This window comes from Rhopalosiphum maidis, chromosome 1, assembly GCF_003676215.2.
Source record: "Rhopalosiphum maidis isolate BTI-1 chromosome 1, ASM367621v3, whole genome shotgun sequence".
Lineage (NCBI taxonomy): Eukaryota > Metazoa > Arthropoda > Insecta > Hemiptera > Aphididae > Rhopalosiphum > Rhopalosiphum maidis.
This window is the reverse complement of record NC_040877.1, coordinates 70,473,246-70,501,041: the sequence shown is the minus strand read 5'-3', so window position 1 is coordinate 70,501,041 and position 27,796 is coordinate 70,473,246. Positions and strand designations below refer to the sequence as shown.

The 27,796-nt window shown below is 25.6% G+C and overlaps 4 protein-coding genes across 6 annotated transcripts; 2 read left to right on the top strand and 2 right to left on the bottom strand.

The window, feature by feature from the left end:
* The first annotated feature begins 21 nt into the window (after nucleotides 1-21).
* LOC113560492 (DNA topoisomerase 3-alpha) lies at nucleotides 22-6,488 on the top strand. Of its 3 annotated transcripts, none has more exons than XM_026966390.1 (20): nucleotides 22-163; nucleotides 292-482; nucleotides 547-756; nucleotides 1,024-1,157; nucleotides 1,236-1,354; nucleotides 1,421-1,591; nucleotides 1,667-1,842; nucleotides 2,286-2,466; nucleotides 2,541-2,648; nucleotides 3,453-3,562; nucleotides 3,673-3,877; nucleotides 3,985-4,168; nucleotides 4,236-4,323; nucleotides 4,389-4,649; nucleotides 4,727-4,931; nucleotides 5,017-5,103; nucleotides 5,562-5,598; nucleotides 5,849-6,063; nucleotides 6,149-6,199; nucleotides 6,334-6,488. In XM_026966390.1, the coding sequence occupies exons 2-20, from the start codon at nucleotides 303-305 to the stop codon at nucleotides 6,363-6,365; spliced, it is 2,754 nt and encodes a 917-aa protein (XP_026822191.1). In that variant the 5' UTR covers nucleotides 22-163; nucleotides 292-302; the 3' UTR covers nucleotides 6,366-6,488. The 3 variants fall into 3 exon arrangements, with proteins under 3 accessions (XP_026822191.1, XP_026822192.1, XP_026822190.1); XM_026966391.1 differs by having other exon boundaries at nucleotides 26-51; XM_026966389.1 differs by having other exon boundaries at nucleotides 73-482.
* Nucleotides 6,489-7,939: 1,451 nt separating this feature from the next.
* LOC113548251 lies at nucleotides 7,940-10,145 on the bottom strand. The gene is made up of 7 exons (XM_026949035.1): nucleotides 9,674-10,145; nucleotides 9,387-9,581; nucleotides 9,095-9,298; nucleotides 8,877-9,030; nucleotides 8,667-8,808; nucleotides 8,443-8,609; nucleotides 7,940-8,377 (listed from the first exon to the last, which is right to left on the bottom strand). The coding sequence occupies exons 1-7, from the start codon at nucleotides 9,750-9,752 to the stop codon at nucleotides 8,140-8,142; spliced, it is 1,179 nt and encodes a 392-aa protein (XP_026804836.1). The 5' UTR covers nucleotides 9,753-10,145; the 3' UTR covers nucleotides 7,940-8,139.
* A 3,297-nt stretch (nucleotides 10,146-13,442) lies between these two features.
* On the bottom strand, nucleotides 13,443-19,843 carry LOC113549411 (zinc phosphodiesterase ELAC protein 2). The gene is made up of 13 exons (XM_026950689.1): nucleotides 19,465-19,843; nucleotides 19,198-19,384; nucleotides 18,733-18,899; nucleotides 18,520-18,668; nucleotides 18,196-18,438; nucleotides 16,619-16,763; nucleotides 16,361-16,521; nucleotides 15,619-15,733; nucleotides 15,346-15,555; nucleotides 14,975-15,290; nucleotides 14,469-14,652; nucleotides 14,105-14,331; nucleotides 13,443-13,636 (listed from the first exon to the last, which is right to left on the bottom strand). Exons 1-13 carry the CDS (start codon nucleotides 19,719-19,721, stop codon nucleotides 13,499-13,501), a joined length of 2,499 nt encoding a protein of 832 aa, XP_026806490.1. The 5' UTR covers nucleotides 19,722-19,843; the 3' UTR covers nucleotides 13,443-13,498.
* Nucleotides 19,844-19,988: 145 nt separating this feature from the next.
* LOC113553250 (integrator complex subunit 8) lies at nucleotides 19,989-27,621 on the top strand. The gene is made up of 16 exons (XM_026956477.1): nucleotides 19,989-20,328; nucleotides 20,921-21,134; nucleotides 21,273-21,494; nucleotides 21,632-21,833; nucleotides 21,912-22,136; nucleotides 22,219-22,476; nucleotides 23,164-23,410; nucleotides 23,473-23,612; nucleotides 23,868-23,978; nucleotides 24,142-24,292; nucleotides 24,384-24,626; nucleotides 24,689-24,932; nucleotides 25,042-25,160; nucleotides 26,063-26,217; nucleotides 26,282-26,464; nucleotides 27,380-27,621. Exons 1-16 carry the CDS (start codon nucleotides 20,211-20,213, stop codon nucleotides 27,500-27,502), a joined length of 2,955 nt encoding a protein of 984 aa, XP_026812278.1. The 5' UTR covers nucleotides 19,989-20,210; the 3' UTR covers nucleotides 27,503-27,621.
* Nucleotides 27,622-27,796: the final 175 nt, after the last annotated feature.

Genomic DNA, 27,796 nt, shown 5'->3' with positions numbered 1-27,796 from the left:
TAGCTCGAGTCCCGGGTTAATCAGTAACCGAACACGGTAAACTTTAAATTTGTGAGTAGTTATTTTGTAGTTATTCAAGTTTTTGTACTATTGTCGTATGACTGTACGAGGTACAGAAATACAAGTTGTCAGAAAACTGTTAAATATAAAAAAAATTAGCCTTGTACGTTACATATTATGTGTTATTTATCCATAATTTAAATAAGTAATTTAGTTAAACTTGAATTCAACGTTTAATTCGTACACATCATATTATGTATGATACAATTTTTTTGTTGAGTGATCTTTTAGATGAAAACTGAATGTTTCTGAAAAGGAATCAAATTAATTTTTCATTTTTGTTGAAAAATGTGTATCGAATACATTTTTGCGGATACTCAAATAAAGAAATAAACAGTAGAATGAGAGTATTGAATGTTGCTGAAAAAAATGATGCAGCAAAAAATATTGCTGGGCATTTGTCTGGAGGCAATCTTCAAAGAGTAATATTATATTTTTTATATTATCTACATAGTGCTTAATTATTTTGTCTTATTTACATTTCAGAGAGAAGGCTTTTCAAAATTTAACAAAATATATGAGTTTAATCATACTTTTCAAGGGTCTCCAAGCACTATGATCATGACATCGGTTTCTGGTCATTTACTTGGTTATGAATTCCAAGGTTCATACCGTTCATGGACATCTTGTTCTCCTCTTGAATTATTTCATATTCCTGTGGTAAAAGAATGTCCAAAAGACTTTCTTAATATTAAGGTTAGTAATACCTTACTCTATTCTTTTAATGCTTGCATAAATTATACATACAGTGTTATAGACATATGAATGCATAATATTCATTTAATATAAACATTATTATACAAAAAGTGTTAAAATAACTAAAAATGTATATGTTATTTGATCAAATAATAAATAAATTTGGAATTATAAGTATACAAATTTAGACATGTCTATGTGTGCCAATGACCAATATGTTGCAGTATATCTTTAAACAAATAAATAATATTAAAAATGTAATTCCAGAAAACATTAGTTAGAGAAGTCCGATCATGTAATGCATTAGTCATATGGACTGATTCTGATAGAGAAGGAGAAAATATTGGATTTGAAATAATTGATGTGTGTAAAGAAGTTAATCCAAGAATTCAAGTTTATAGGTATGTTGTTTTTGTTTAATATTTTTTTTTTTTTAAACATTATTTGATGTTTATTTGAATTAATATTGGTTGTTTTAGAGCTACATTATCAGAAATTACTAAACCATCAGTACAAAGAGCCATTAGTAGTCTTGGACCCCCAAATAAAAATATTAGTGATGCAGTTGATGTGAGAAGTGAATTAGATTTAAGAATTGGTTAGTAAATGCTTTTAATTGCATCCATTTGTTTTTATTATCCTAATAATTTTAAATATATTTTAGGTGCAGCATTTACTCGTTATCAAACAATGCGTTTACAAAAAGTATTCCCTGAAGTATTAGCTAAGAGTTTAATAAGTTATGGTAGTTGTCAATTTCCAACATTAGGATTTGTGGTTGAACGGTACAAAGATATTCAAAATTTTATTCCAGAAAATTTTTGGAAAATTAAAGGTATTAAAAATAAATAAAATAATTACCATTGTATAATGTATTATATTGATAAAAGTGTGTATAATATATTATTAGTTCATCACAAAATTGAAAATTTGGATGTAGAATTTTCATGGCAACGAGTAAGGTTATTTGATGAAGTTCTTTGTAATGTACTTTATGAGCGTTGCCAAGAAAATCCAACTGCTTTGGTGTTGAAAGTAACTAAGAAACCTAAATCCAAATGGCGACCAGTACCTTTAGATACTATTGTAAGTAATTATATCTGAATATATAGAATATTCTTATATCATTATAATATATCATTGGGCATTGAGTGATCAAATATATTTGAGGCTAAAGCTTCACTTTAAATGTTCAACATATAATTTTGTGGGAAGACTATCTATTAGCTCAACAAATAATTCTGGGGAGTTAAGTCCCCTAAGCTCCCTAAATTTGCCTATGAATATATCTTTAAATACAATGTTTATTATTTCAATGTTATTCATTTTATAGATTAAAAATAAATAAATTCAATTTTTTTAGTATACATTACTCTAACAATAGGTAAAATTCTGTTTAAAATACAATTAAAAAAAATTACGTTTAAGTTTTTATATATATTTATTATCTATGAATGTGTATTAAGTGCAATTGTATGTTTAAATTTAGATTTTTAAAATAATTAATGTAACTTTTTATATATATTTAGGAATTAGAAAAAGCTGCCAGTCGTAAACTTGGAATAAACGCTAAAGAAACTATGAAAATTGCTGAAAAACTGTATAGTCAAGGTTTTATTAGCTATCCTAGAACTGAAACAAATATATTTCCTAAAGAATTAAACCTATCAAACTTAGTTCAATTGCAAGTACAAGATAATAATTGGGGTAGTAAGTACTTTTTTAAAAAAGATATAAATAGTACATTGGTACACATAAAATTAAAAATAATTTAATTTGCTTAGATTTTGCACAAAATGTTCTAAACAATGGTCCTTTACCGCGACAAGGTAAAAAATCTGATCAGGCACATCCTCCAATACATCCAACTAAATACACAAATGGACTTCAAGGTTTGATATATTTTATTATCATAACTTAAGACAAAAATAAAGATAATTTCACACTATTAAATAATATAACACATTGTGAATTTAAAAAAATTATATTAAGTTTGCTCTATTCTAGTTGGCAATAAAATGTTATGCATAAGAAAACTGTACAATTTTCTTTTTTTTCATATATATGTAACTATATATATCACTTGCAATAATATGTAATAAATTATACATAGGTTAATTTAAAATAACTATTGTTAATATAAATTCTTCAATAAATTAACAAAATAGTGACTGTTTAATTGTATGCCAACATGAATACATTTTGTTATTATTCCAAATACTACAAAAAAACTATGTTAATCAACATTAAATATCACCAAATTTCATATTTACTAAAAATAATATGGATTTTAATATTTAAAATTTGTATTATACCAAATTGAGTAGTTTTCATAAGCGCAATTTTAGAGGGGCTTGGGGGGCCAACAAAATGGTTTACATATATCCCCTACCACCTTCATATATCGCAGGGAGCATACACACAGTACATACATGTAAATTATAATATTTTTAATTACCTAATATTTAACTTTTAAATGGCATGGTAAGTTTATTTATTCAACCAAAATAATTAGGTATGCTATGTTATGTTTAGCATACACCATGACTATCTTTGGCTTTCACTTATCATATAGCTTTTATTAAAAAAAGGTAAATTATGTCACAAAAAATAATTTCAAATTTTTATAAACTATTCTAAAATAATATTATTTTTGTAGTAAATCAAAATATAATATTTTGTATTTCTAATTATAGATAGAGAACGTAAGGTTTATGAATATGTTGTGAGACATTTCTTAGCTTGTTTATCTAAAGATGCTGAGGGTGAAGAAACTATTGTAAATATTGAAATAAATGGAGAAAAGGTAATTTTTGTATTTAATTATTTTTATTACTAATTATTATTGAATTTAATTTCATTGTTTTTATATCAGTATTTTAGTATCTAGTTATAAAAAAAAAATTTTTGTTATAGTTTTTAGCAAACGGTCTTCGAATTATCGCATTGAATTACCTAGAAGTGTATCCTTATGATAAATGGTCTAATAAGCAGATCCATAATTATAACCAAGGGCAATCATTTACGCCTACTGAATTAGAAATGGTTGATGGACAAACCAGTCCTCCAAATCTCCTCACAGAAGCTGATCTAATTTCTTTGATGGATAAACATGGTATTGGTATGTGTATTGTTAGTTTAATATAATTATATACATCTACCTTTTTATTTATTAACTTTCATTCAAAATTACTGTAGGCATAACTTAATTTGGAACTATTGTCACAGGTACCGATGCTACGCATGCAGAACATATTGAAACTATCAAGTCACGTTTATACGTTGGACTAGAAAATAATAAATACTTTGTTCCTGGAGAACTTGGTATTGGTCTTGTTGAAGGTTATGATAATATGGGTTTTGAGATGTCAAAACCCCATTTAAGAGCTGAACTTGAAGCAGATTTAAAAAAGTAATAAGTAATTAAAATTTATATTATTATTTATTATTTTAAGATCTAGAACCTTTTAAATTTATAGAATATGTGAAGGTACCAAATCGCCCTTGGTAGTACTTAGAGAACAAATAGCTAAGTATAAAGAAGTATTTATCAAAACAACAGAACAAGTATGTAATTGATCGACATACCTAAAATTGCATTTTTAATGTGGCTAAAATATTTTGAACTACAGGTGGAAAAATTAGATCAATCTTTAGGAAAATATTTAAGAGCACAGCCTATTGCTTTCCAAAATAATGGTCAACATGAATCAATGACAGTAAAAAATATTCGCAAATGCCCTGTTTGTAAACAAACTAATCTAGTATTAAAAAAAAAGCAAAACAATCAAGGATTTTATATAACGTGTACTGGCTTTCCAACTTGTAGAAATACATACTGGTTACCTCCTAGTGTAATTGAAGCACAAGTCAGTGATAATGTTTGTTCTCAGGTACCGTAATAAAATAATTTTTATGTGTGTTAAATACAGTAAATGATATTTTATTAAAGTGTTTTATAATGTTTTAGTGTTCAGAAAATATAAAATTAATTAAATTTCAATTCACTGCTAGAAGTATGCGACCACATTATCCAGATACCTATGAGGGTTGTATAAATGGGTGTGATTCTACATTGTGTGAGATACTTCAAGTTAACATGTCTCATCCTTCATCTTCGTCTTCGAATACTCAACTTTCTAACAGAAATATTGTTACAACTAATCAAAATAGGGGTAAATAATTTCAATTTTAATTATTTGTATTTCTTATAATAATGTGCTCACCATCACTTATTAATTTCTTTCTTAAATATTTCAGGTTCTAATCGTGACAATAATGTTTCTCGTCCAACAAATAATTTCTCTAGGACTGGTAGTTCTCAGAATGTTCAGCCTCCTAATAATGGTATTTATAAATTAAAATTTTATAATTATTTATTAAACAGAATTTATTGACACATCAATCTTTATTCTTTTTATTTTTATACATATTTTAGATTATATATATACTACTTGGGCTTAAAGTTGTATAAATATTTTTCTCAAACAAATTAATTGAACTTATGTGTTTTATTAATAAGTACTCTAAAAACTTAAATATTTGAAATTGACTATATTCTATGAATATAATTAAAAAAAAAAAAAATTGTGTTTAAATAAAACATCAAAATATACTACAATTAATTTTTTTTTAATTTTATCATTAAATCCAGTTCTATTAAAATCTAAAACTAAATGCAATTTTTTAAAAATGTTGAATTAAGATCAAGTATTCATTCAACAAAATTTAATTTTTGTGAATGGTTTTATATTTTGATAATATTAATTATAATTTATACAATTCATTTCTAAATCTTTTTCTAGATCAAGTTTGCTGTCAGTGTGGAAATGCTGCTAAACTGTAAGTGTTTTATAACAATTATAAAATTAATAAATGTTAATAAATTGTACTTATTATTTTAGTTCAACATTTAGTACATAATTATTAATTGTATAATTTATTAAAATAAAATGTATAAATTAATAAGACAAAAATGTATATTATTAATTAAATTAAGTTAGTTTAAATTATTTTTTAACATTATTAAATAATTTATACCCGTTAGTTCTTAATATTTAATGTTATATTATTATGTATTTTATCTCATTAGATTAACAGTTACCAGAGAAACAGCAAATAAGGGTCGTCAATTTTATGGATGCTCAAAACAAATTTCTGCGACTGATAGATGTACTTTCTTTTTATGGGCTGACAATCAACCTATGCCTGCTGCCGGTCGCCCCAATATACAATTTAACAATAGAAATAATAGTCAAAATAATAATGGACTAATGAATAATTCATACAGAGCTAGAGCTGTAAACAGTTAGTATTTATTTTGTTTTTGTTTAAAATATATTTGTATATACTTATTATGTTATTAATATTAATACATTATTTATGTTTGTAGATCAGGCAAATTCTGGTGGACAAAGAAAATGTGGACTTTGTAAGCAGCCAGGTAAATACAAATTTTATGTATTTATTACACTGTGTGTTTTTTACAAATGTAAATTGAAGAAATTTTTAAATATTTTAAATGCCTATTCCAAGTGTATTATATGCTTTATTCACAAAAAATATTTTTTTTTATAGGTCATACACGAAGAAACTGTCCACAAAATTAAACAAATATGTGTATGTTTTTTTAAATGTTATTTTCTTATATTGTTATACTTATAAAGAATTATTATGTAATATATTTTTTATGTATAAAACTATGAATCAATTTGAAATTCCAAGTTTAAAAACACTAGACAATTGTATTCCTTAAACAAGGAAAATTATACATAAATAAAAATCAATTATGAAATAAAATGTGCATATTTGTTTAAATAACAATTTTTATTTGCATATTTTGGTGATTTGATTAATTTTTAGATAGAAATCATAACAAATTTAAATTAATAATACATATTGTATATATTAGGTCATCCACATCAAATTTTGTTCTTAATATTTTTGCAGGGTCATATACAAAACTTAAAATTAACAATATACATTATAATATACACTATTCAAGTTAAGAAACACAGTTGGTGGATAATAAATGTACAGAAGCATAGCTACACTACACAGCAATTATATAAACGATTGATTCGGTTGGGAGGACAAACGGATGTTACCTAACCTCTGTCTGACAAAAACTAGTTTCTACTCACTGTCTTGTTTTATATTGAACAGAATGTGTATTGTAAATAAAAATTTCAAAAATTACAAATACATTCAATAAGCCTCTAAAAGAGCTGGGCTCTTGTACTTAATGTATAATCTCCCCAGGTTAACTCCTGGTTAAGATAGTCATTATTATAACTTATAATGGATGACATTACTAGGTTAACATAGTTCTATTTTTCATGTGTATTATTTATAATATGTAAATACAAAATATAAATAATTATAGTAGATAAATTTACTATTTTAAATGTTTAATACATTAAAATGTTAGTTATTTACTCTATCCATGAGTAAAATTAACCCACTTTTGTACATACCTATTGAACCAACTATCGATATGATAATGCATAGTTTAGTACCTTATGGAATACTGGTATCTCAGCGTTCAATACCAGAACTCTTATTCGGTAACATTTATAGCAGGGAATACACAAACACGGTGATTTTTCATCAATTAAGTGGGTTAACTTGAATAGAGTGATGATAACAATATTATGAGTGAACTATTGTGTATATTAATTTATAATTTTCAACTGTTTAATTTAATGTCTCTCAGTCTCTCATTAAGAACTAATTAGAAATATAACCAATAATTATTCATATCTATCTTAGATGTTTATTATGGACCAAATGTTTTTTAAAGCTGTATTTAATAATGTATCATTTATGGTAATGTGACAGCACATTTCTTTTTTTTAAACACTGTGTATTGTATTAAAATGAATTAAATGCCAGATGTTACACATCATTTAAAACTTACATTTAATTATTCACAGATGTTGAAGTTTGTGCCTTTCTTTTCTTATTAAAATCAAGGCTACACTAGTACTCACTACCTATTACCTAATACTGGGCTATAACTAATTGGAATAGATAAATGTTAAACATTTTATATAGAAGCTTATAATTGATTTTAAAATAATTATAATTATATTTTATTATTTGTCACCTAAACAATTAATAAGAACATTTTTTTCAATAAGTCATATATTTTTAAATAAAACAGTAACAATCATTAAAAAAATAAAAAAATAATTTATTGGCATAAGTAAATAGACATTGTTTGATATTCTTTTTGGTACAAAAAAACAAATTTATCAATATACATAAACTATACATAATTTAGAAATAGTTTTGGTAGTTGTTACCTGAACCAGAATAATCAACAACCATATTTTTATAAAATTAAGTAAATAAAAGTGATGTACAGATCATTATTAAACGCTAAAGTTCTGTTGTTATTTCATCTTGTGGTCTGAAGCCAAGAGTGAAAAAATCATCTTCATCAGTTGCAGTTGAGTAACAATTGTAGGGAGGCATTTCAGCATTCCATTCAGCTACTAACATACTTTTAGATGCATTCGCTTCTAATAATGAAAGAGAAGCAGGACTAGTGGATCGACCAAAAGTTGATACAGTCTTTTCTCGTAGCATAATCACCTCATCATTCTCGTCTGGATGTCTACAGAATAATAAAATAAATATTTGAGTGTAATAAAATAAATGTAAATAGTGCAATTGTTTTACCTGTTGTGATCATTATAATTATCATCAAAGACTGAGATTGCGAGTTGTTTAATGCGAGATGGTGATGATGAAGATGCTGATAGCGGTCTATGTTTTTTACTGTTTGTAAAAGTAGTCAACTGAATTGGTTTATCACTAAAATGCTCGTTTGAATTTGTTTGAGTAACCTGTAAACATTTAACATTATCTACTACAGAATAAATCTATTTAATAATAATTTATACCATTATAGGATGTTGTTTTTTGTATCTTCGCAAGACTCTATCGCCCCATGCCAATAAAATTTCCCAATCAGAAGGAGGGTTTAAGAAACAATCTTCTTTATTTAACAGTATTAAGATTCTGGATAAATCTTTTAAAACTGGTCTAAAATAAAATGTTGAAGTACTGTAATATAAATTAAATTACATAAAATAAATTTAAAATATACATACCGATATGCTTGAATTGCGGAATGTTGTCGGCTAGGACCTCTAAGTTCTCGGACTTGTTTTCTTGTTTCATTTAACATTGATAAGAAAACTGGTGCATCGGGTCGTAACTTTTCTAACTGTTTAAAAAACTCCAATCTGTCACAGTCATCACTTTCTATAAAACCAGATTAAAACTTAAAATTAAAATTAAAAACAATAATAATAATAAGATACAATACCTTGGCTTTGGTGAGAACCGCTAGTTAAGGGTCCTAAACTAGGTGACATACGAGATTTTGACCTAATATTTGAACATTTTTTAAATTTGACTACCATTCCTATAACCAATAAGATAGTTGACACTATAAGAAATCCTATGACAACTCCAACAGTTATTGCAGCAACTTGACCCGACAATTTTATATTTCCAAATATAGTCTTATCTAACATAAAAATTAAAATTAAATCAATATTTAAAAAAATAATAATAACATTAAGTATTTATTTAATATTAATTATTTATATACTAACCAATTATTGAGCACACACGGCCCATTTGATGATAATTTGTGGACCATGTGAATTCATACCCTGATGGACAAGTTTCAGCACATTGACCTGTAGCGACAATTAATACTTTCCTACATTTTTTACAAAGTCCATCGGTATCACATTTTAAACAGTCTGAATGTGTGCTGTTACACTTTTCTATTGCACTATTACTATCTAAATAAAAATAATTTAAGTACAATAAATTAATAACATACTTTAAATCTTAATTGCAACGGCAAGAAACATGATTGGTATAATTTACTTGCCTGCATATGAATATACCGCCTCTGCAATAATGAAAATCGAAACGATTACCAATTTTATTTTTCTTCGAATCAAACTCATTATTTTCGCTCATTTTCATTTTCCGAAATCTGGATGGTGAGCACTCATAGTCGGTGGACACAAACGCTTCATACCTCCATCCGTGAGTATTGTATCACTTTATTATTTCGTTGCCGATTTAAAACGATTTCCAGACCGCTGTCACGGAAATAACACGTTGAACAAGCCGTCTCTAGTCCGTTTACGATTATTTTGTAACGTGAAAAATAAATAGAATAAACGTAAGCACAATAATCCTAAGTTACATCCTACATATAATATTATTCATCTCGCTATCTACATCCTACAATGGTCTACATGACAAGACCGTCTCTTTCATACGCATACATGACACATGCAATGCAATTTATAATTTATCATTCATATACGTATACACACAGTATATATATGTATATATAAGCACAATGTTATTGTATATGAGAGATTTGTTGTTTTTCCCACATCTTCAGATTCCATTTCTCAGTTTCACCACTATTAGTGTTGGTAACACTATGCCAAGTGGTCTGGAGTGATTAGGTGGGTGGGCGTATAACAATAACAAACGATAAACCGGATAAGCTGATAACTTTATAAGCCCTGATTTTTTCTGGTTTCCAGAAAAACTGTGAATTACACTGAAAGCGTTCACGGGCCGCACTAGCACGCGGGCCACATGTTTGATAATTACATTGATACCACTATTAGCCGTTTTTTTCTAAACTAGAAAAAATCAGGAGTTTAATGAAATTCAAAATCGTGAGATAACGAAATTAAAATCTTGAAACGTCAATATTTTTAGAAAAATGAACTCTTCAAAATGGTTATCTTTATTTTTCTTGAAAATCATTAAATAAAAAATATATTTTAAACTTTTTTATCATTAAAATAAATTAAAACAAAATATTTGAATCTCTTGTCCCTGTGAATCTTATTAAAAAACCAGTATTATGATATCTCTATTATTTCAGGAGATATCGCAATGGGTAAATCCTCACGGGATACCTGCCACCTGGTATATATAGGTGACTAGAGAAAATGGTTAAGTTGAGAGATTGAATGATACAATAGATTGTATAATATCAAAATTGATTATTGATGATTGGTTTAAAGTATTCCCAAAAGTACTGATGGCATTGAATACAACGATCAGTTAATATGACTCCATTTAAATTAATTATTGAAACTTAAAAGAAACATTCAGATCAACTTCCATTATGCAATTAAATAAAATATAAGTATGCAAAAATATTTTGGGGTAAAAGAGAAGGACAATAGCAAGAGGCAAAGTAATGCATACAAAAAGCTCAATAAGAGAAAAAGAAAATATTTGATCATAGAAGGGTTCCAACTACAATAATTACATGATTGGTGATTTGGTTGCCATTAAAAGAATACAATTTCTTCCACTATCCAAGATTAAGAGCAAGTATTTTGGATTATATTGTACCACTACTAGGTATGGTATTAACCGATATGAGGTGTTGAAAGTTGGCTCAGGTGAAGGACTTGTAAAAACTAGCACAGGAACACATTATAATATGAAAAATAGAAAGGCTAATCAACTTTAGATGGGGGCGAATATGAGATTATATGTATTATTAACTAGCTGGGATTATCTGGTCTTCGCCCGTGTCATGGATATTTTATAGTTATATTTATTGACCGTCAGTTGTTAATTATAATAATATAATATTATTATGTTAGCCAGGGTCGTGTCTACAACAATTTAAAGTAGAAGAATTTTTTTGTTTAATATATTTGATTTTAAATATAATGATTTTCCATTCTAAATACTCGTAACAAAAATTAAAGTAGGCAGTAAAAGAAGTTGAAAATTACGTAGTCTTTAATTAATATAATAAATTTAGTATTATAAATACAATCGTTAATTTATAGTTTTAGAAGTAGATGGTTTTGGTTCTTCTATTTTTCCGCTGTATTATATTTCAATGAGTACCATTCATAGAAACTGAAAATTTTAGCAATAATAATTAATAAATTTGCCGAACTAAAGTAATAGTTTGGGATATTTGTACAATGGTGAATAAAAAAGGACCCGAAGCTTTACATAGAACTCTACAAGATTTAAACAACAATAAATCTATAATGGGAAAAGTGGTTGCTATCTATTTCAGCTGGTGACTTTCGACAGACACTACCAATAATAACACGAGGAACACCGGCTGACCAAATTGATGCATGCTTGAAAAATTCTTATTTTTGGAAACATACAGTAATTATAATGCTAAAAAAAATATGAGGGTATTTTTAACGCATAATCCTACATTGAAGGCTTTTTCAGAAACAATTAATATTCCTAGGTAATGGAAAATGGCCTGAAAATTCAGATGGAACAATTGAATTCCCAACTAATTTCTGCAATATTGTCAATTCAATAGACTCTTTGATAAAAAACGTATCCCTAATATACAAAAATATTAAACTAATCATGAATGGTCTTGTGAAAGAGCCATTCTTGCCCCAACAAATACCAAAGTAAATATTATTAATAAAGATATATTGAACTTTCTCCCGGGAAAAAGTCAACATACAAAACAATCGATACTGTAGGTAATCCCGATGATACAGAACACTACCCTACGGAATTCTTAAATTCCTTGGAAATATCGAATTTGCCTACTCATATTTTAACTTTGAAAATTAGAGCACCCGTTATGCTTTTAAGAAATATTAATCCGCCACAATTATGCAATGGAACGCAGGTTATTTGTAAAAGCGTTAAATAACAATATGACATTGTATATCAACAAGCACTAAAATGATCAACATATTAATATCTATATAATGTATTTATTTAATGTAAATGATCCTAAATGGTTGCTAATGATTATAGAAAAAATAATTAGTAGGTATTTTGGCTGCTCATTATTGTCTATTATTAGTACATTATTAATCCACTGAAGCGCGCCACTAATTAAGATCTTGTTTCATTTCACCCTGAGCCCCGAAGGATGATGGGTTATTCTCACATAGATACTGACCTTCCCCAGATCATGCTTAATATCCATGTTAAATTTCAAGTGAATCAGACGAGTAGTTTTCAATATTACGAGTGCGGAAAAAAACGACATTTGTCTTAATTAAGTTTTTGTGGTCATACAGCTCCCGGTAATGTAAGTGAATCATAATGTCGTGTGAACTTGTTATAGTTTAGTTGTGCTTACAATAATATACACAGTAATTTCATAGTACTTTATGGGTGTTAATGCTTGTTAATCATCCGCAGCCAACTGAAAGTTATACAATACTGTATTGACTTCTACATGTATATCCATATATATCTTTGAATTAAATTTACTTTTTATTTTTTTATAACAATCTTAACGATACATTTTTTTGTGAACATTATAACTAGAACAGAAAAAAAATCTAAAAATAAAATTAAACCCATCATAATCATTTAAATTTATTTATAACAAGAAACCATTTTTAATTCAGTCTTGAGCAATTAAAATTATTCTTATTTTTATTAATTTGTTACGTATTTAATAATAATTTAAATTTTGTACTTAAAAAATAGATTGTAATCACTAATTTGAAAATTAAATTAAAATAAAATCTCAGATATTTTAATAAAATAAATCCTCAGAATTTATAATCAAAATAAAATGATTATTCAAATTTAGAAACAGAAATTTAAGTGACTATAAAACAACCTAATGTGTTATATATAAATATATATATACATACTAAATTCAAATAATTATATTTTAAAGTATATATTCAGTACAATATATGTATTTATTTTATTTCTGAGCTTTAGCCTTTTCTTCTTTTAATTTCAATTTAAAACATTTTGCTTCCATTTCTTCAAAGTGTTCTGCAAATATCATCTTAAGGGCAGGATACATCAATGGTAATTTGTGTAAGACATTTGGTGCAATCTGTAAATTCATATAAATTTTTTTTTTTTTTAATTCATTGCATTAAAATGTATAATAATAAAATAAGTATGAATAAATTTGGTAAGCATAAAATAGTACAATTTTTTTAAGAAAAAGTCATACATTATGTAATGTAGAGATTTACTATTTAATTATGATTTATTTTTTCTTTAACCTTATTCATTTAGATTACAATACAATTAATACTGCTGCTTCAAATTATGAATATAGTGTGTTTAAAGAATACATTTAGCATATATTAATTGATAAAATTTAAATTTAAAATGTTAGCTCCGTATCTGTCGATAAATTTAATCTCAAGGTTTTACCGTCATCAGAGAACTATTATTTTAGGAACATCAAATAGGAACAGTAATATTTATAACTTTTAAATTCTGTTTTGTTTGTGTTCCAACACATTATTATGTAAATAAAAATAAATTAATTTTAATAAGATATGAATAATACCTCCATGTTATCAAAAGCTATTCCAACATTACTTGGAAGATCATTATTTGGCATATATGGAATTTTCGCATAACGTTGACTAAAATGTGTGAGTATAGTAAATTTAGCATTCATTTTTTTCCCAATATTTATAGCTTGGGACATAGTTGAATGCATTTTCCGCCTAGCTTCAGATACTAACTGATCTTCCATTGTAGCTTCATGTATTAAAAGATTACTATTCTTACCTAAAAAAAAAAATAACAACAAAATTCTTAATATAATTAAAACTTATGAGTATATTTATTAGAAAAGATTTGTGTTTTTATTTTACTTAGTGTAAAATTTATTTTGATGACATATATATTATTTTTGATTTACAAACCTAATTTGACTAATGAATCACAAGGCATGGTATCACCAGAATATGTTACTTTCCAACCATTTATATGAGTAAATGATACACCAAATGCATTAGGACAGTGTCTTACTAAAGTAGTTTCTATGTCTGACATATTAGTTTGTTTTAATAAATCTTTTATTCTTAACTTTGTTGATGATTCAAAATCCTTAAAAATATTAATATATTATCAAATAAATTTCATTTTATGTTTGTTTTTAAGTGAAACTTCTTTACAAAGGGTACAAAAAAACAAATGGCGGTTGGATATGGTAGGACCCCATCACGACTGAAAATTCATACAAATTGGTCTAGCTGTTTTGTAATTAAAAAATACAGTTCTATTGAAAATAAAATTGTTAAGTGAATTATATTTATTTATTCCAATACACACCTAATATCAGTTGCATGATTGTAAGAAGTTTCACATCATCTGCGCGTACTTGTTACGCACAGTTTAAATTTTAACTATTTAAATAATTGTTATTTACCAAATCTAAGTTAGACACAATTTGAAATTCTTCATTTAGTTCAGTAAATCTTCTATGATAAAAATTTAACCAAGTCATAATTTGTACAGGTGCTAGTAAATATACAGGTTGATCCAGTTTAAGTAATCCATTTGCTTTCATTTTTTGACGTACGCTTAATATTCCAATTAAACCAATATGATGGTCCGCATGTAAATGAGACACATAAATAGCTTTTAAGTCACTCAATACGGTTTCAGCACCAGTTACACCAAAGTGCCGTACTAATTGTCCATATGTTCCTTCTCCAGAGTCTAACAATACACATTCGTTCTCACTAGACAACATTTAAAAATAATATTTCTCCTTACAAAAAGTAAACAGTTTCTTACCCAGTATACATTAGAATACCACTAGTATTTCTCGTTTTACTTGGTATACATGAACCTGTACCAAGAAATGTAATTTTAGGATAAATATTTGTATCGGTAGGAGAAGCATTTAAAATCTCCTGTTTTACTTGAGCTAACTTTTCTTTAAAACCATCAACCTTGAATGTTTCTGCAATAAACTCATCAACATCTAAACTTAACGTGCTAGTCCTAAAATTTTTTTAGTTAATAAACTATAAATAGGTGGTCAGAAACAGTAAGATGTTTGCTTACCTGTCTATATATTTGTTTGGTCTCAAATTAAATGATAAATTGGTTTGTCCGTTAATTTCCAAAGAGTTTATACTTGAAGTATTTGTGTCCATCATTTTTTCTTGTTGATTCATATCTAAAAAATATAATAACAATTTCAATTTTTACACTAAATCAGTTTTTAACAAAGTTGATTTTGTATTATAAAATATTAAAATAATTAAACAATAATTTTAATAAGAATTTGAATTTTAAAAGTCATTGAACAAAATCTGTCAAAAACAAAAACAAATTACTTTGTAGTTAAAAATGTAATTAAGATTTTTTAAGGTGTTCATTACAAGGATTTAAAAAAAAAAAAATACGTAGCCACATTTTTTATAAGTGTTGAATTTAAAATGCTGACAAAATACATTAAAATCATGGATTATGTTATGGACATAAGAAGTGATAGATTAACTCAGAGTAGTTGTTCAACGTATATAATGATTTATTATTGAATAAATTAATAAATCATTTAAAATTAACACATTAATACCTGTTCATTGATGAGATGCTACTATAGCATACAATGCTGTAAAGCAGGGCAGTTTTTATTTTTATTAATGTTGAACTTTATCTTATATATTTGAGTTTAAATCAATAAATAGTAAATGAAACTTTTGTCTAATCCTACTATAGTCGACTAAACTTTAAGTTATTACTTCTTGTAAATTCTATTTAAATTAGTAATATACATTTTAAATTATCAAAATATTCTTACTAGGAATGCCATTGTCTTTTAATAGTGGATAAATATCTTCATCTAACATATTCAACTTATACTGTATTCTATGTATTGCAGTACTACCCAGACATTTATTTTCATTATTTAATAATAAATGGTATGTTTCAGGAGGAAATAATTTCATCCATGATTGATATCTAAAAAATTTAAATATTAAAATTATTACTTTTATCAATCATGATTGAGTAACATGAGACTGTAACTCTAATTTTAATAACTAATATCACTTAATACCTCGGATCATTTCTCACATCCTGTGGAGTAAAATGAACAACCATAAATGCAATATCATCTTTATTAACTACATCAAGTTGATGTTTTGAAAAAATTGACTCGTTCAACAATGAGTCAATATAATCTTCACTTGGACATTCAACAACTAAAACAAATTAAACTGAAAATGTTTAGGTAAATAAAACAAGTTTACTATATTAAGAGGATAAAGGTACGGTTTCCCTGCAGTGTCAAAAAGTGGAATGGAATGACGTCATGACGCCACAACTAAATGCTTACTATGTCCAGACTGATAGTTGTCACTCGACGCTGCAGAGAAACATTACCTTAACATTCTGATCTATTTCTATTTTATATCCTTTTACAAATATACATAAATTTAATTTTGAAGCATTATGGAACTACATATTACTACTATATTCTATGAAATTTAAAAATATTAAATGGCAATAATTAAATGACAATATGTTTTTTTTACTAATTAAAAGAAAGTTCCATATCTACTGATGTAATTGGGAGGAGGGTATACTTCATATTAGCTATACCATTAAAGTTCAATAGTTCTTTGAATTTATTTTTTTATGGATCTCTAATTATTTTATATTTTTAGTTTATAATTCTTTCTAGATACATATACAAATTTTCTTTTTACTAAATTTTCTACGAGACTTGTGTTTTTTAATAATACATATTATCTCACAAGGGATAAAATAATTTAAATGATTTGGGTTTCCAAATGTTTAGTAGTATAAAAAAAATCATGTAAATTAAATTATTAGCTTTTAATGTGGGTAACATAGAATATTTTTGTTGCCATAAAAAATCAATAATAAAATTAGAATTAATCAAAACAAAATATGTAAAAAAAAAAGAGAGATAAAAATTGAACTTATTTCGATTAGACTAATTCAAATCACATACAATTTTAATCAAATTAATAATATCTCATCCCAATAAAATTAAGTATTTACAATGAAATCTCAAATCTTTTACCTAATTATAATTTATATTTTTTTAGGGCATGGTATGGCGTTGCTAACTTTTGGATTAAAGGTGACTACTTGAGTTCTTAATAACAAATTCTTACACAGAAACACATGTTCCAAAAACCTACTGTAACAAGTATAAAACCCCACAGTTAATGGCTTTAGATGACAAAGTATGATTATAAGTATCAATAAAGTCTTCTAAATGCCTTAAATAAAATTCTTATTTATAGTTTTGATAATAAAATAAAATCGAACAACGCAAAATCAGTAAGTCTGAACTCAACTTGACACCTTGTATATTTGCATAGCAGATACAAAAAATATGGGTTTGATGTTCTGTTAATAGATACAATACAAAAAAAAATGCATAAAATATTATTTAGGGGGTTTATAATTATTTACAATTATATAACATCATAAGATATTAGCCTTTTAGTCCTTGTCTAATTATGAAGAGAATATAAAATTTAATATTTAAGATCACACATATTTCATGATACAAAGGGTACCTATATCATTATTTAAAAATCTATTTATTAATTATGAAATTATTACCAATAAATCTTACACTATATTACAATATCTTACCAATAAAAACTGGTCCTGGATCATCAGGAGACGTTACATCACTTGATTTTACTAGTGTTCCGTCAGATAAGGTTATATCTTTACCAGATTTTAATAATCCTAGCAATGGTCCAGGAGGAACATTATGTTTAACACATTTGTCCAAATCTAAAAATCCTGGTTTTGGTTTTAGACGACAAACATATGACATGGCAACATTACTAATTCTATTCAAAGTACTATCAGATATAAACTTTTTATCATCTGAAATCAATTAAAAAATATTTTAAGATTTTATTAAATATTAATTTTGTAGCATAAAAATACCATAATTAGCTAGCTAACCAGTTCTAGGTTCAGAATTGCTTCTTTTACGTTTATTTCTTTCTTTTTTATCTGACTGTTGTATATTTTCATAATCATAATAATTAGTATCGTCTTCTAAAGAATCGTCAACATTTTGTTGAGTCTGTGAACTATTCATTTCAATTGAGCTATAAAAAAAGAATAAATTTTATAAACATAAATAGTTTCTATTTATTATAGTAGGTTTATTACTTTTCAGACATTGATCGAAATTCATCACATCTTTTGTTTGATATCAATGGCACATAATGGACAACTATTGCATTGTCTTCATATGGCTTAAAAGGATCACTTTTACTAGCTGTAATTTTTAGATCTCGTAATACTACGAATCTTTTAGTAGCAACAAATAATTCTTCCTGTGAAAAAATCAATAAAATATCATTAATATAAACATTTTTTTTCTAATATTAAGTATTGTGTAATCATTTTAAAGCAATAAGAAGCTGTCTTTTTAATAATACAATATAATTATTACTTCAAAAGTTAAAAAATCTATTAAATTCTATAATACAAAACAATAGTAATATTAAATTAATTTAAATTGTATTTCTTATGTATATTTTTTCGTTATGGCCACACCATTTTAATCCAGTATACAAATATTATTTAATATATTGAAAATATAATATTTGGTAACATTAAACAAATACTAACAATTCCTTGTGGTCCATGCAGTTCTATGTTTGGTACACCAACATCCTGAACAGTTAAAGCTAATCCTGGCAAACCACCAATATTTAACCAATTTGAATGTGTGATAAACACATGTTCCAACTTTGACAGTTTCATTTTATGTTCATGCGCCAATCTTTGTGTACCTTCTCCACAGTTAAAAAGGTACCTAAAATGAAAGTATGCATTCAAGTTAAATTTTAATATGTGTTACCTACTGAAGTATAATAAAAGATAAAAATGTATTACCTAGAATGATCTGTAAACAAATATAAGCACCTTGGAGCACCATTTGCTCCACTGCCAAGAACTTGAAATTTTACAATACCCGGTGGAAATTTGGATTTGCCTTTAATTTTAATTCTGTTCTGTTTATTAGTAGTAGTAGATAGTGATACGTTCTTAGCCATTTGTTTTAGTATTGTGTTTGGATTATTGAAATAAAATAACTGACAATTCGTATGTATAAATTTTAGTAGTAATTTGTTAAACAACTTAAACGACATTAATCGGTAGATTAACTTTATAGTTATTGTAAGAATTAAAAAAGAGTAGTTTTATTAACAAAATGAGAGAAAATTGGCATTCAAAAATGTGATTTTTGCAAAATAATATGGGAATGCTACTAATGCTATTAATGCTACGTTTGATAATTGAACGTCTTATCACGTTTTAACCGTGGATTTGGCACCCAACTTCATACACGTATGTTATGATATCGATTTAGATGATAACCAGATAACGATTTGTTATTTATTTGATTTTCATGTGCATTACACTGTATTGTTATACTGTAAAATGTAAATATTAAATGCAAGTGCGTTTTGTTTACAAAATGTTTTTTCAAAATCTTTATAGTATCTTATAGTTAATTGCTATAAATTTTCGTAGTTCAGTGTTCACTATTCGCAACATTTATACGAATTTTCCTTTAGATGAAAAGTTCCTAGAACATTATTACTCGGATATACTGTAGAACAATTTACTCGATAAACATGGACGTAGATCTTTTGCGTCCAGGCATGATACCCATTGCACCAAACACAAAACTTTGGTTTGAATTTCTCATTGAACCATCTCTCCTCGAAGAACATTTGAACAAATCTCATGCGGGTATGAACTCTAAATAGTATCTTTTTATTTTTCTTTCTTATTGTTGTAAATCACTATTAACCACAATTATTGATTTATGAATTTATATAAATTACTCATTGGGTTTATCAGTTTTTAATTTTTAGGCACTCGCATAGTTTTAGATTTATGTTTTATGGTGAATCATGTTTTTGAATGCATACTGAACTTTGGTATATTTTATTCCAAGTCTTATATGTTCTGTGTGGTTAACATGAATTTAAAATATTATAGTCTAACCTTGGTGAAGTCTATTCTCTAACACTCTGTAGAACACATTGTAGAACCTCCAAATCTTCTAATTTGCAAAATACAGGATCATACAAAAAATGGTGTATTCATTTGAGTTTATAAAATAATTCTTTCAATTGAATATACATCATCTATAATATTTTCAGGTGTCCAAAATTCATGGGGATTGCTTTTTTTTTTGCAATTTTTTAATTAATATTAAATTAGATATTTGTTTTGAACAATAAATGAAACATTTTTTTGCAAATATAAATAAAATATGCATTTATCAGCAAAGTTGTATGCTTTTTACATGGTTACTTATAAAATTTTTTTGATACAGATCCTAGTGCTACAGAATTACTAATAAAATTTCTTTATTCATCCATGGAGAGACCAAAAGACTTGCCATTGATTGATATTGACGATTTGATGGACAACTCAAGAATTGACAAAAAAATTGAATATCGCAAACGTAAAAAATATGAATGTTTGAAAATATTGGCTATGAAAATTGTCAGTTTTTGGGAATGGGACCTAAACATTTTACAAACTAGGTAATTTTGTTTTGGTTGATCAAACTTTATTTAAATACTTTGTTTACATTTAAAATTTTTAATTTACATAAATTTATATTTTACATACTTGTACGCCTATTATATTAATTATAAATAAAATTAATTTGATTTATTTAGGGTACCAATTAGTCTTCAGATAATATTTGTACAAGACCTTTTAGATTTAGTATCAAATGGTCTCAATTTAATTGATTTTGAGTCTCACAGTGCAATTGAAAATTTATCACAGCTAAAAGATGAACAAATATTTGCTATTGCACTATTTCATCGATGGACATTAACTGTTATTATAAATTATACACTGTCCAAAAAATCATCATTTACTTTAGGTCCTGTACAGTAAGTTCTATTTATTTATTTACAATGTTCAAAAATTTTCAAAATATTACTGAGATCCTTCTGTAATCCTTTTCTTTATATAAACAAAAAACTAAAATTCACTACACATACTTATTATTACGTTAATGTTGAATTAGAGATGGAAATGAAGATGTCTTATTAAAATTAGAAATGCAAAGTGAACTTAGTGAAAAGATGTTGTTAAGACTTATAGATTTGAAAAGATCATCATATACAATACCAACTATAAATACATTTGATCCTCCTAATGAGTTAAAACCTTTATCTTGCCATTGGTTTAAAGGCCTAACTGTGTCATCAGCAGAATTTCTTTCTCAGGTATTTATAACAATTATATTTATTTATGTTAAATATAAAAACTACTGTCAATTTTTTTTATTTTTAATAAATATTTAGATTATGTACGATTATGCCAAATATAAATTCTTTAAAGCACAATATGAAGAAGCTGGTATTTATTTTAAAAAGTGTAAAGAATTAAATATGAACTTAACACCAAGTTCTTTTCATAAAATAAAACTAGAAGAATTAAACGGATTCTGTGCAGCCTGTTCATCTGAAATAACAGACAATTCTAGTTTATTAATGCAATTTTTGTATTCCACACAAACCAACCATAATGTAAATACATTAAATTATTATAATTAAATATTTATAATTTGTACATGATTGATTACAGTTATTTGTTATTATTGCTTAACAGGGAATTCTCAGAATTTTAGAAACTGATAACCAGATTATGGAGATTCCAATGTTTTTAAGAGATTCGTTGGAACTTGATTTAGCTTCCATGTTATCTTTGGGTAAATTCACTGCATCAAGAGACATGTTACTTCATATAAATACATTGAATGCTATTCGAAGAGCATCAGTAACTTCTGGAGAAATTGTTTTGTTACCTCCTGAAGATTATGTTACTAAAATTAAATTTAATCTTAGAGGTCCCGATATATTTTTAAAGGTAATTTATAAATTATTGATTGAAAACACAGTATCTTTTATTAGTTTCTATACTTTACTCAGAAAAAAAAATTATATATAGGTAAATTCGCTTTAGTTAACATACAGTTTTTTTTTTTTTAATTTTGTGTAATTTTTACTTAAATAACAATTGTGCAGTCTTAATTTGGTAGGTCAGATTTTTTTTTGAAATTATAGCTATATTAAATTAAATAAAAAAACATGTGTAAAATGGATTTATTCCGTATTATCAGCTATAGTTTTTTCATAATTTTGTACATAATACTTAATTTTTGACATTCAATGCTAAAGCTAAATACAAGTTATAGATCACTGTTTCTATTCAGTACTAAGGTATATTTTTTTATAATAACAACTATTCTTTGTTCACCTCGAGAATATGGTTTGGTACAGACCAAAACGTCATGTGTCTCGCCATAATAACCTCCTCACATCTCAATTACAATTATATACAAAATGAGCATATTCTTTCAGCAAAAAAATAGCAGATATTAAATTTCTCTGACTCAAAGATATGTTTAACTTGACTTTGATCATTGGTCAGGATACTGAATTACCAGATCGTTTTTTGTTTCCATGATGTATACAATACTTTTAAATTATAATTTATATTTTAACATGTTCATAGTGAATTATTATGAACCTAATTTTAGTTTTTAATTTTTAGGATTTAAAGCTTTGTATGCAGATTAAAGATAAAAAATTTAGAAAAAACATAAAAATGTTTGTATGTAATGTTTTATTAAAATGTCCTAAAAACTTGGTAAAGGATATCTTAAAAGATGATCATGAAGAAATACGTGAATTATTTGGCGATGAAGATATACATAAATTGTTAACGTTACCTGAAGATATACCAACTGTTAACATTGATATGTCTAAACGTTTGAATCGATTAAAAATTACCCAAATAAGTATGTAAGCTTTTCTTTATTTATTTTTTTATCATTCCATTTGTTTTATATTTTTTTTTTAGATAACATAAATGTACAAAAATTATTACTAAAAAACAAAATAAGCATTGAATATGATCCGAGCAACTTACGTAACTTGTTGCAACAATTACACAAAATGGATATGGATCCAATGTTTAGTATTTTAGATATTAATTATGAAGTAAGTTTTTAATTTTAGTATTTTAAAGTTGATTTTATTTATTACCGTGTTTCTATGCAATTGTTAATTTGTATTGAGAGTTAATTAGATGTTAGCAATTAGATTAAAATGAATTAATATGCACCTAACTTCTGAATTAAGTTAATACTCAATACTTATTGATTGCAAATAATCATTTATATTAGTTCATTATTACTTGATCCAAATATATTGTATAATTATTTAATACCGTCTAACCATTGTTTTTTTTCTCAGTGGCAAGTTCCATTACCTTTGCAAAGTTTATTAATAGGATTACCTAATGGTTTATTTAAATATTTGGTTATTATATTAATTGCCAAATCAAAAGAAATGATAAAGTTAAATGTAAGTCAAGTTATAACTAATTAAAATGTATTAAAATTATTGTATAATTGATTAATTTTAAATATTTACATTGTATATAATTGAATGCCTGCTGAGGCATGTATCAATAAAAACAATAATAATAATAATAATAATAATAATTTATAAAATATTCTTTTATTAGGACTTTGAAAGAGCAAAATTGTTACTACGAGAAGCTGAAACAGAAACAAAAGTTAATAATAACATTATGTACTCAAAAATTAGACAATTGATTTCATGGGAAGGATTGTATACTGAAATGCTTCAGTTCCAAAATGAATTCAAAAATTTTGGTTAGTATTAACATTTTGGTTTCCTAAAAAAATTAAATGTTAAATACTAATATTTAGTTGATTAAAAGTTAAAATGTTTGTACTTTTGTAGCCATTGGAGATCTCGTAGAACGCTGTAAGCAATGCTTAGAATTTGTACAAAGTGATAATCTAATACCACGTCAAGAAATTGCTGAACAATGTATATTAACTCTATTAAATGTTGGTGAATGGGAATACTTGACAAAAAGGCATTATAATTGCTTTAAATTACCATTAGCTATTGCTTATACTTGTCTTGATGTTAACAAATTTAAAGGTACTAAAAAAAGTGCTAAAGAAGTATGGGATTTAAGTAAGTGTTGAAAAATGTTGAAAATAAAAAATTGTGTTATTAATTATAATAAATGTTTTTAGTTCTACCAGTGTTTGACTATGGTTATTCTGCTACTAACAAAAGACCTTTAGATGGAGATCCTCAATGTACTCAAAATCGAGTTTTAAGTCAGAGTGATATGATGCGTGTATTTTTAAGTCTAAGAGACCAAAATGCCATTCAAATAGTTCTTTCACTATTAGCAAAAATTCAAAATTTTCTTAGAGATGAATCTGCTATGGAACTTATTATGCCTTTTCTGAATATTTGGCCAGTTATTCCCAAGTTTGTTTAATATATTCATATCTATTAAATACTATTGCTCACGTTTTGTTGAATTTTAAGTTATTAAGTTATTTAAAGAATTTAATTTAAAATATTTATTGTTTTTTAGTGGTATGAGTATTCCTCTAAGAAATATAACAGAAGTATTAGGAATTGTACTAACCGAATCACTTAAGTACCATCCAAATCATATAATTTTATTGAAACTAAAAGGCGATTTGCAATATGGTAATTTTATTATTATATTTTATATTTTGCTTTAAATATAAATTCTTCCTAGTAAATATTGTTAAAGTTTTATGTAAAACAAATCAATTATCCTCTTTTTTTTCCAGTAAGAAATTATAGCATAGTATTAATTACGTCTTAAAGTAAATATCTATTCGTTCTAATTATAAAATATTCTTTTTAAATTTAGATAAATTATTGTAGTCTGGAAGTTATCTAGTAAATAATAAGTCTTATAGAATTTTAAAATAATTAGATAACTATATGTTATGAATATACCTACATGTTAATATTTATAACAATGTAAATTGATACAAAGTTGATTTAAATAATTCTGTGAAACTATGAATTTTTCCTGAAAATACATTTTATACATAATATCTATCTTATCAGTTGTAATATGTTGTAGACAACGCCTCTTACACATATTGGTGACTTCAGTGATCTAAAAATAAAATATCTTGTTGTGTTTATGTTTATGAAATCATGTAAATAATTTCACATAGATATTTTATGTGTAACATTAAAATCACTGTTAGTGTACAATTTATATGTTCTTTTTTTGATAATATAATATTATTACTATTATAGGTAATACTATATTATTCCTTGTAGTTTGTTTTTAGACTTTTCGTAATGTAGTTGAGTCCTAAAGTTTTAAGATAAGTATAAAAAGTTGTATCTCATTACCTGAATTCTATACGTTAGAATTAAAATTAATAACAATAATTCATATCTAATTAATTTAAAAACAAAAATTTTTTGATCCAATTTTAATGATATTAAGACTGAAATTTTAATCCGTTTAGTTTTCAATGATTAAAGTGTTTAATATTTCAATTAATGATTCATAATGTATTCAAAATTCAAAGTTAATAAAATTTCTAATTGTTAACTTGTAGTTATGGGTCACTACAGTTCTGCAATGAAATGGTATTTGGAAGCTATTGTTATAGTCAGTGACTACTTTGCACGGCCAGTTTTAAAGCCAATGATAGAAGATTATGTTTATAAAAGAATGATGAAATGTTGCATGCAAATGCAAAATTTTACCCAGGTAATAATCTTTAAAACATTTAATTTGTTTTAAGCCATATAAAATTTTACTTTATTTTTTGTAGGCAGCAATATTATGTCTGTTCCAAGAAGAAATAGATTATGCAACTGCGTATAAATGTGCTTCTGAAACAAATTCATGTGATGCTTTGGATGAATATTATGATTACATATGGGATATAAATTTGTTGGAATTTCTAATATATTGGCATACTAAATTAAATCATCAAGAACATAGACAAAAACTTGTAAGTAATTACAAGTTAGAATTAATAAGTATATTAGTTCACATGCTAAAATTTAGTTCATAACTAGAAGACTTTTTTCTTTACAACTTCTCTATAGTTTTGTTATAATTTAGTTTAGTAATTTAATTTCCTTTAATACATTAAAGAAGTGTATCTTCTACAACTTGAATAGAATCACCTGCATAATCTTTATTATTTTCTACCTAATCGCAGATTGTTAGTAGTATTCCAAATTATTTAGCCGTCATTTCACATATATTACACACACATAGTTCAATAATTTATTATTTTAAATTCGGAGCTGACTGATATGTTTTTTATATGTACAAAGCGATTCTTTTAACAAAGAACACTCATTTTAATGTTTTTACATAATTTTAAATGATCTCAAATTTTTTTTATAATTATTTTAAGTTTCTTTTTATTAAATATAATTTTCAATTATAAAAATTAAATTTTGAACCAGCTTTTAATTAGCCTAATAAGTGTATTAGTATTTAGTTTAGGTTAATGGATTAATATTTTATAGAATATTCCTGTATCACTCCACTTCTGTTCATTTAAAGTTTAAATTTTTTTAAGTTTTAACTTATTAATAACTTGTATCTTGTTCATAAATATGATTTTTACATAGCAAAATACTTGATTAAATATTCTGCTTCGGAAGTTATATTGTGTATATAAAATTAAAAATAGATGTTTTCAAAAATGTTATACCATAACTTAAATTGTTTTCAGTACCTTGATTACATTTCAAAATAATGAGTGTTAAGTGTTAAAAAAAGTACCTTACTATAAAATATAATATACACATAATATATTGTATTATAAATTCTATGTACATTTTGAAAGTACAATTTTTATTTTATACGTATATCTATTTAAAATGGAGTGTTTTTATTTTTACATATATAGTTGAAAACAATTGGTGCGTTGGAGTTAAATGCAAATAATAATGAAGAAATTAAAAGAGAAGCAGCCAACATAAGAAAACTAAAATTTTTAAGAGCACTATCACAGCAGTATGTACATCCATAAAAAAATAACTGAAGGACTATCTACAATAATAATACATACAATGATTTTATACATTTAAATTTCTAAAAAAAACAACAAAAAATGGACATTGATTGTAAATATGTAATGTCTAAATTACAATAAACATTGTAAATTGGAAAAAAAAAAACATTTTGATATTTACTAATTAGGAATAATTTACATAACATTCTTAAATAATTAAAACAATACAATTGTTTCCAATTATCTCTCAGTATTTTAGACAGTATAGGTTTCTAGAAGTTGAACAATATTTTCATTAATAAATTTATTTAT

Bases quoted from the DNA above. Each gene is read 5' to 3' on its own strand.
- LOC113560492 (XM_026966390.1), top strand. From the start codon at position 303: ATGTTTCTGAAAAGGAATCAAATTAATTTTTCATTTTTGTTGAAAAAT. The intron at 2,467-2,540 runs GTAAGTACTTTT...TAATTTGCTTAG, and splicing joins ACAAGATAATAATTGGGGTA to ATTTTGCACAAAATGTTCTA. The intron at 5,104-5,561 runs GTATTTATAAAT...ATCTTTTTCTAG, and splicing joins TGTTCAGCCTCCTAATAATG to ATCAAGTTTGCTGTCAGTGT.
- LOC113548251 (XM_026949035.1), bottom strand. From the start codon at position 9,752: ATGAGTTTGATTCGAAGAAAAATAAAATTGGTAATCGTTTCGATTTTC. The intron at 8,809-8,876 runs GTATGTATATTT...ATTTTATTTTAG, and splicing joins TCCGCAATTCAAGCATATCG to ACCAGTTTTAAAAGATTTAT. The intron at 8,610-8,666 runs GTATAAATTATT...AAATGTTTACAG, and splicing joins AAAAACAACATCCTATAATG to GTTACTCAAACAAATTCAAA.
- LOC113549411 (XM_026950689.1), bottom strand. From the start codon at position 19,721: ATGTCGTTTAAGTTGTTTAACAAATTACTACTAAAATTTATACATACG. The intron at 15,734-16,360 runs GTAAGAATATTT...TATATTTTTTAG, and splicing joins AAAAGACAATGGCATTCCTA to ATATGAATCAACAAGAAAAA. The intron at 15,291-15,345 runs GTAAGAAACTGT...AATGTTGTCTAG, and splicing joins GGTATTCTAATGTATACTGG to TGAGAACGAATGTGTATTGT.
- LOC113553250 (XM_026956477.1), top strand. From the start codon at position 20,211: ATGGACGTAGATCTTTTGCGTCCAGGCATGATACCCATTGCACCAAAC. The intron at 22,477-23,163 runs GTAATTTATAAA...TTTAATTTTTAG, and splicing joins GTCCCGATATATTTTTAAAG to GATTTAAAGCTTTGTATGCA. The intron at 26,465-27,379 runs GTAAGTAATTAC...TTACATATATAG, and splicing joins AAGAACATAGACAAAAACTT to TTGAAAACAATTGGTGCGTT.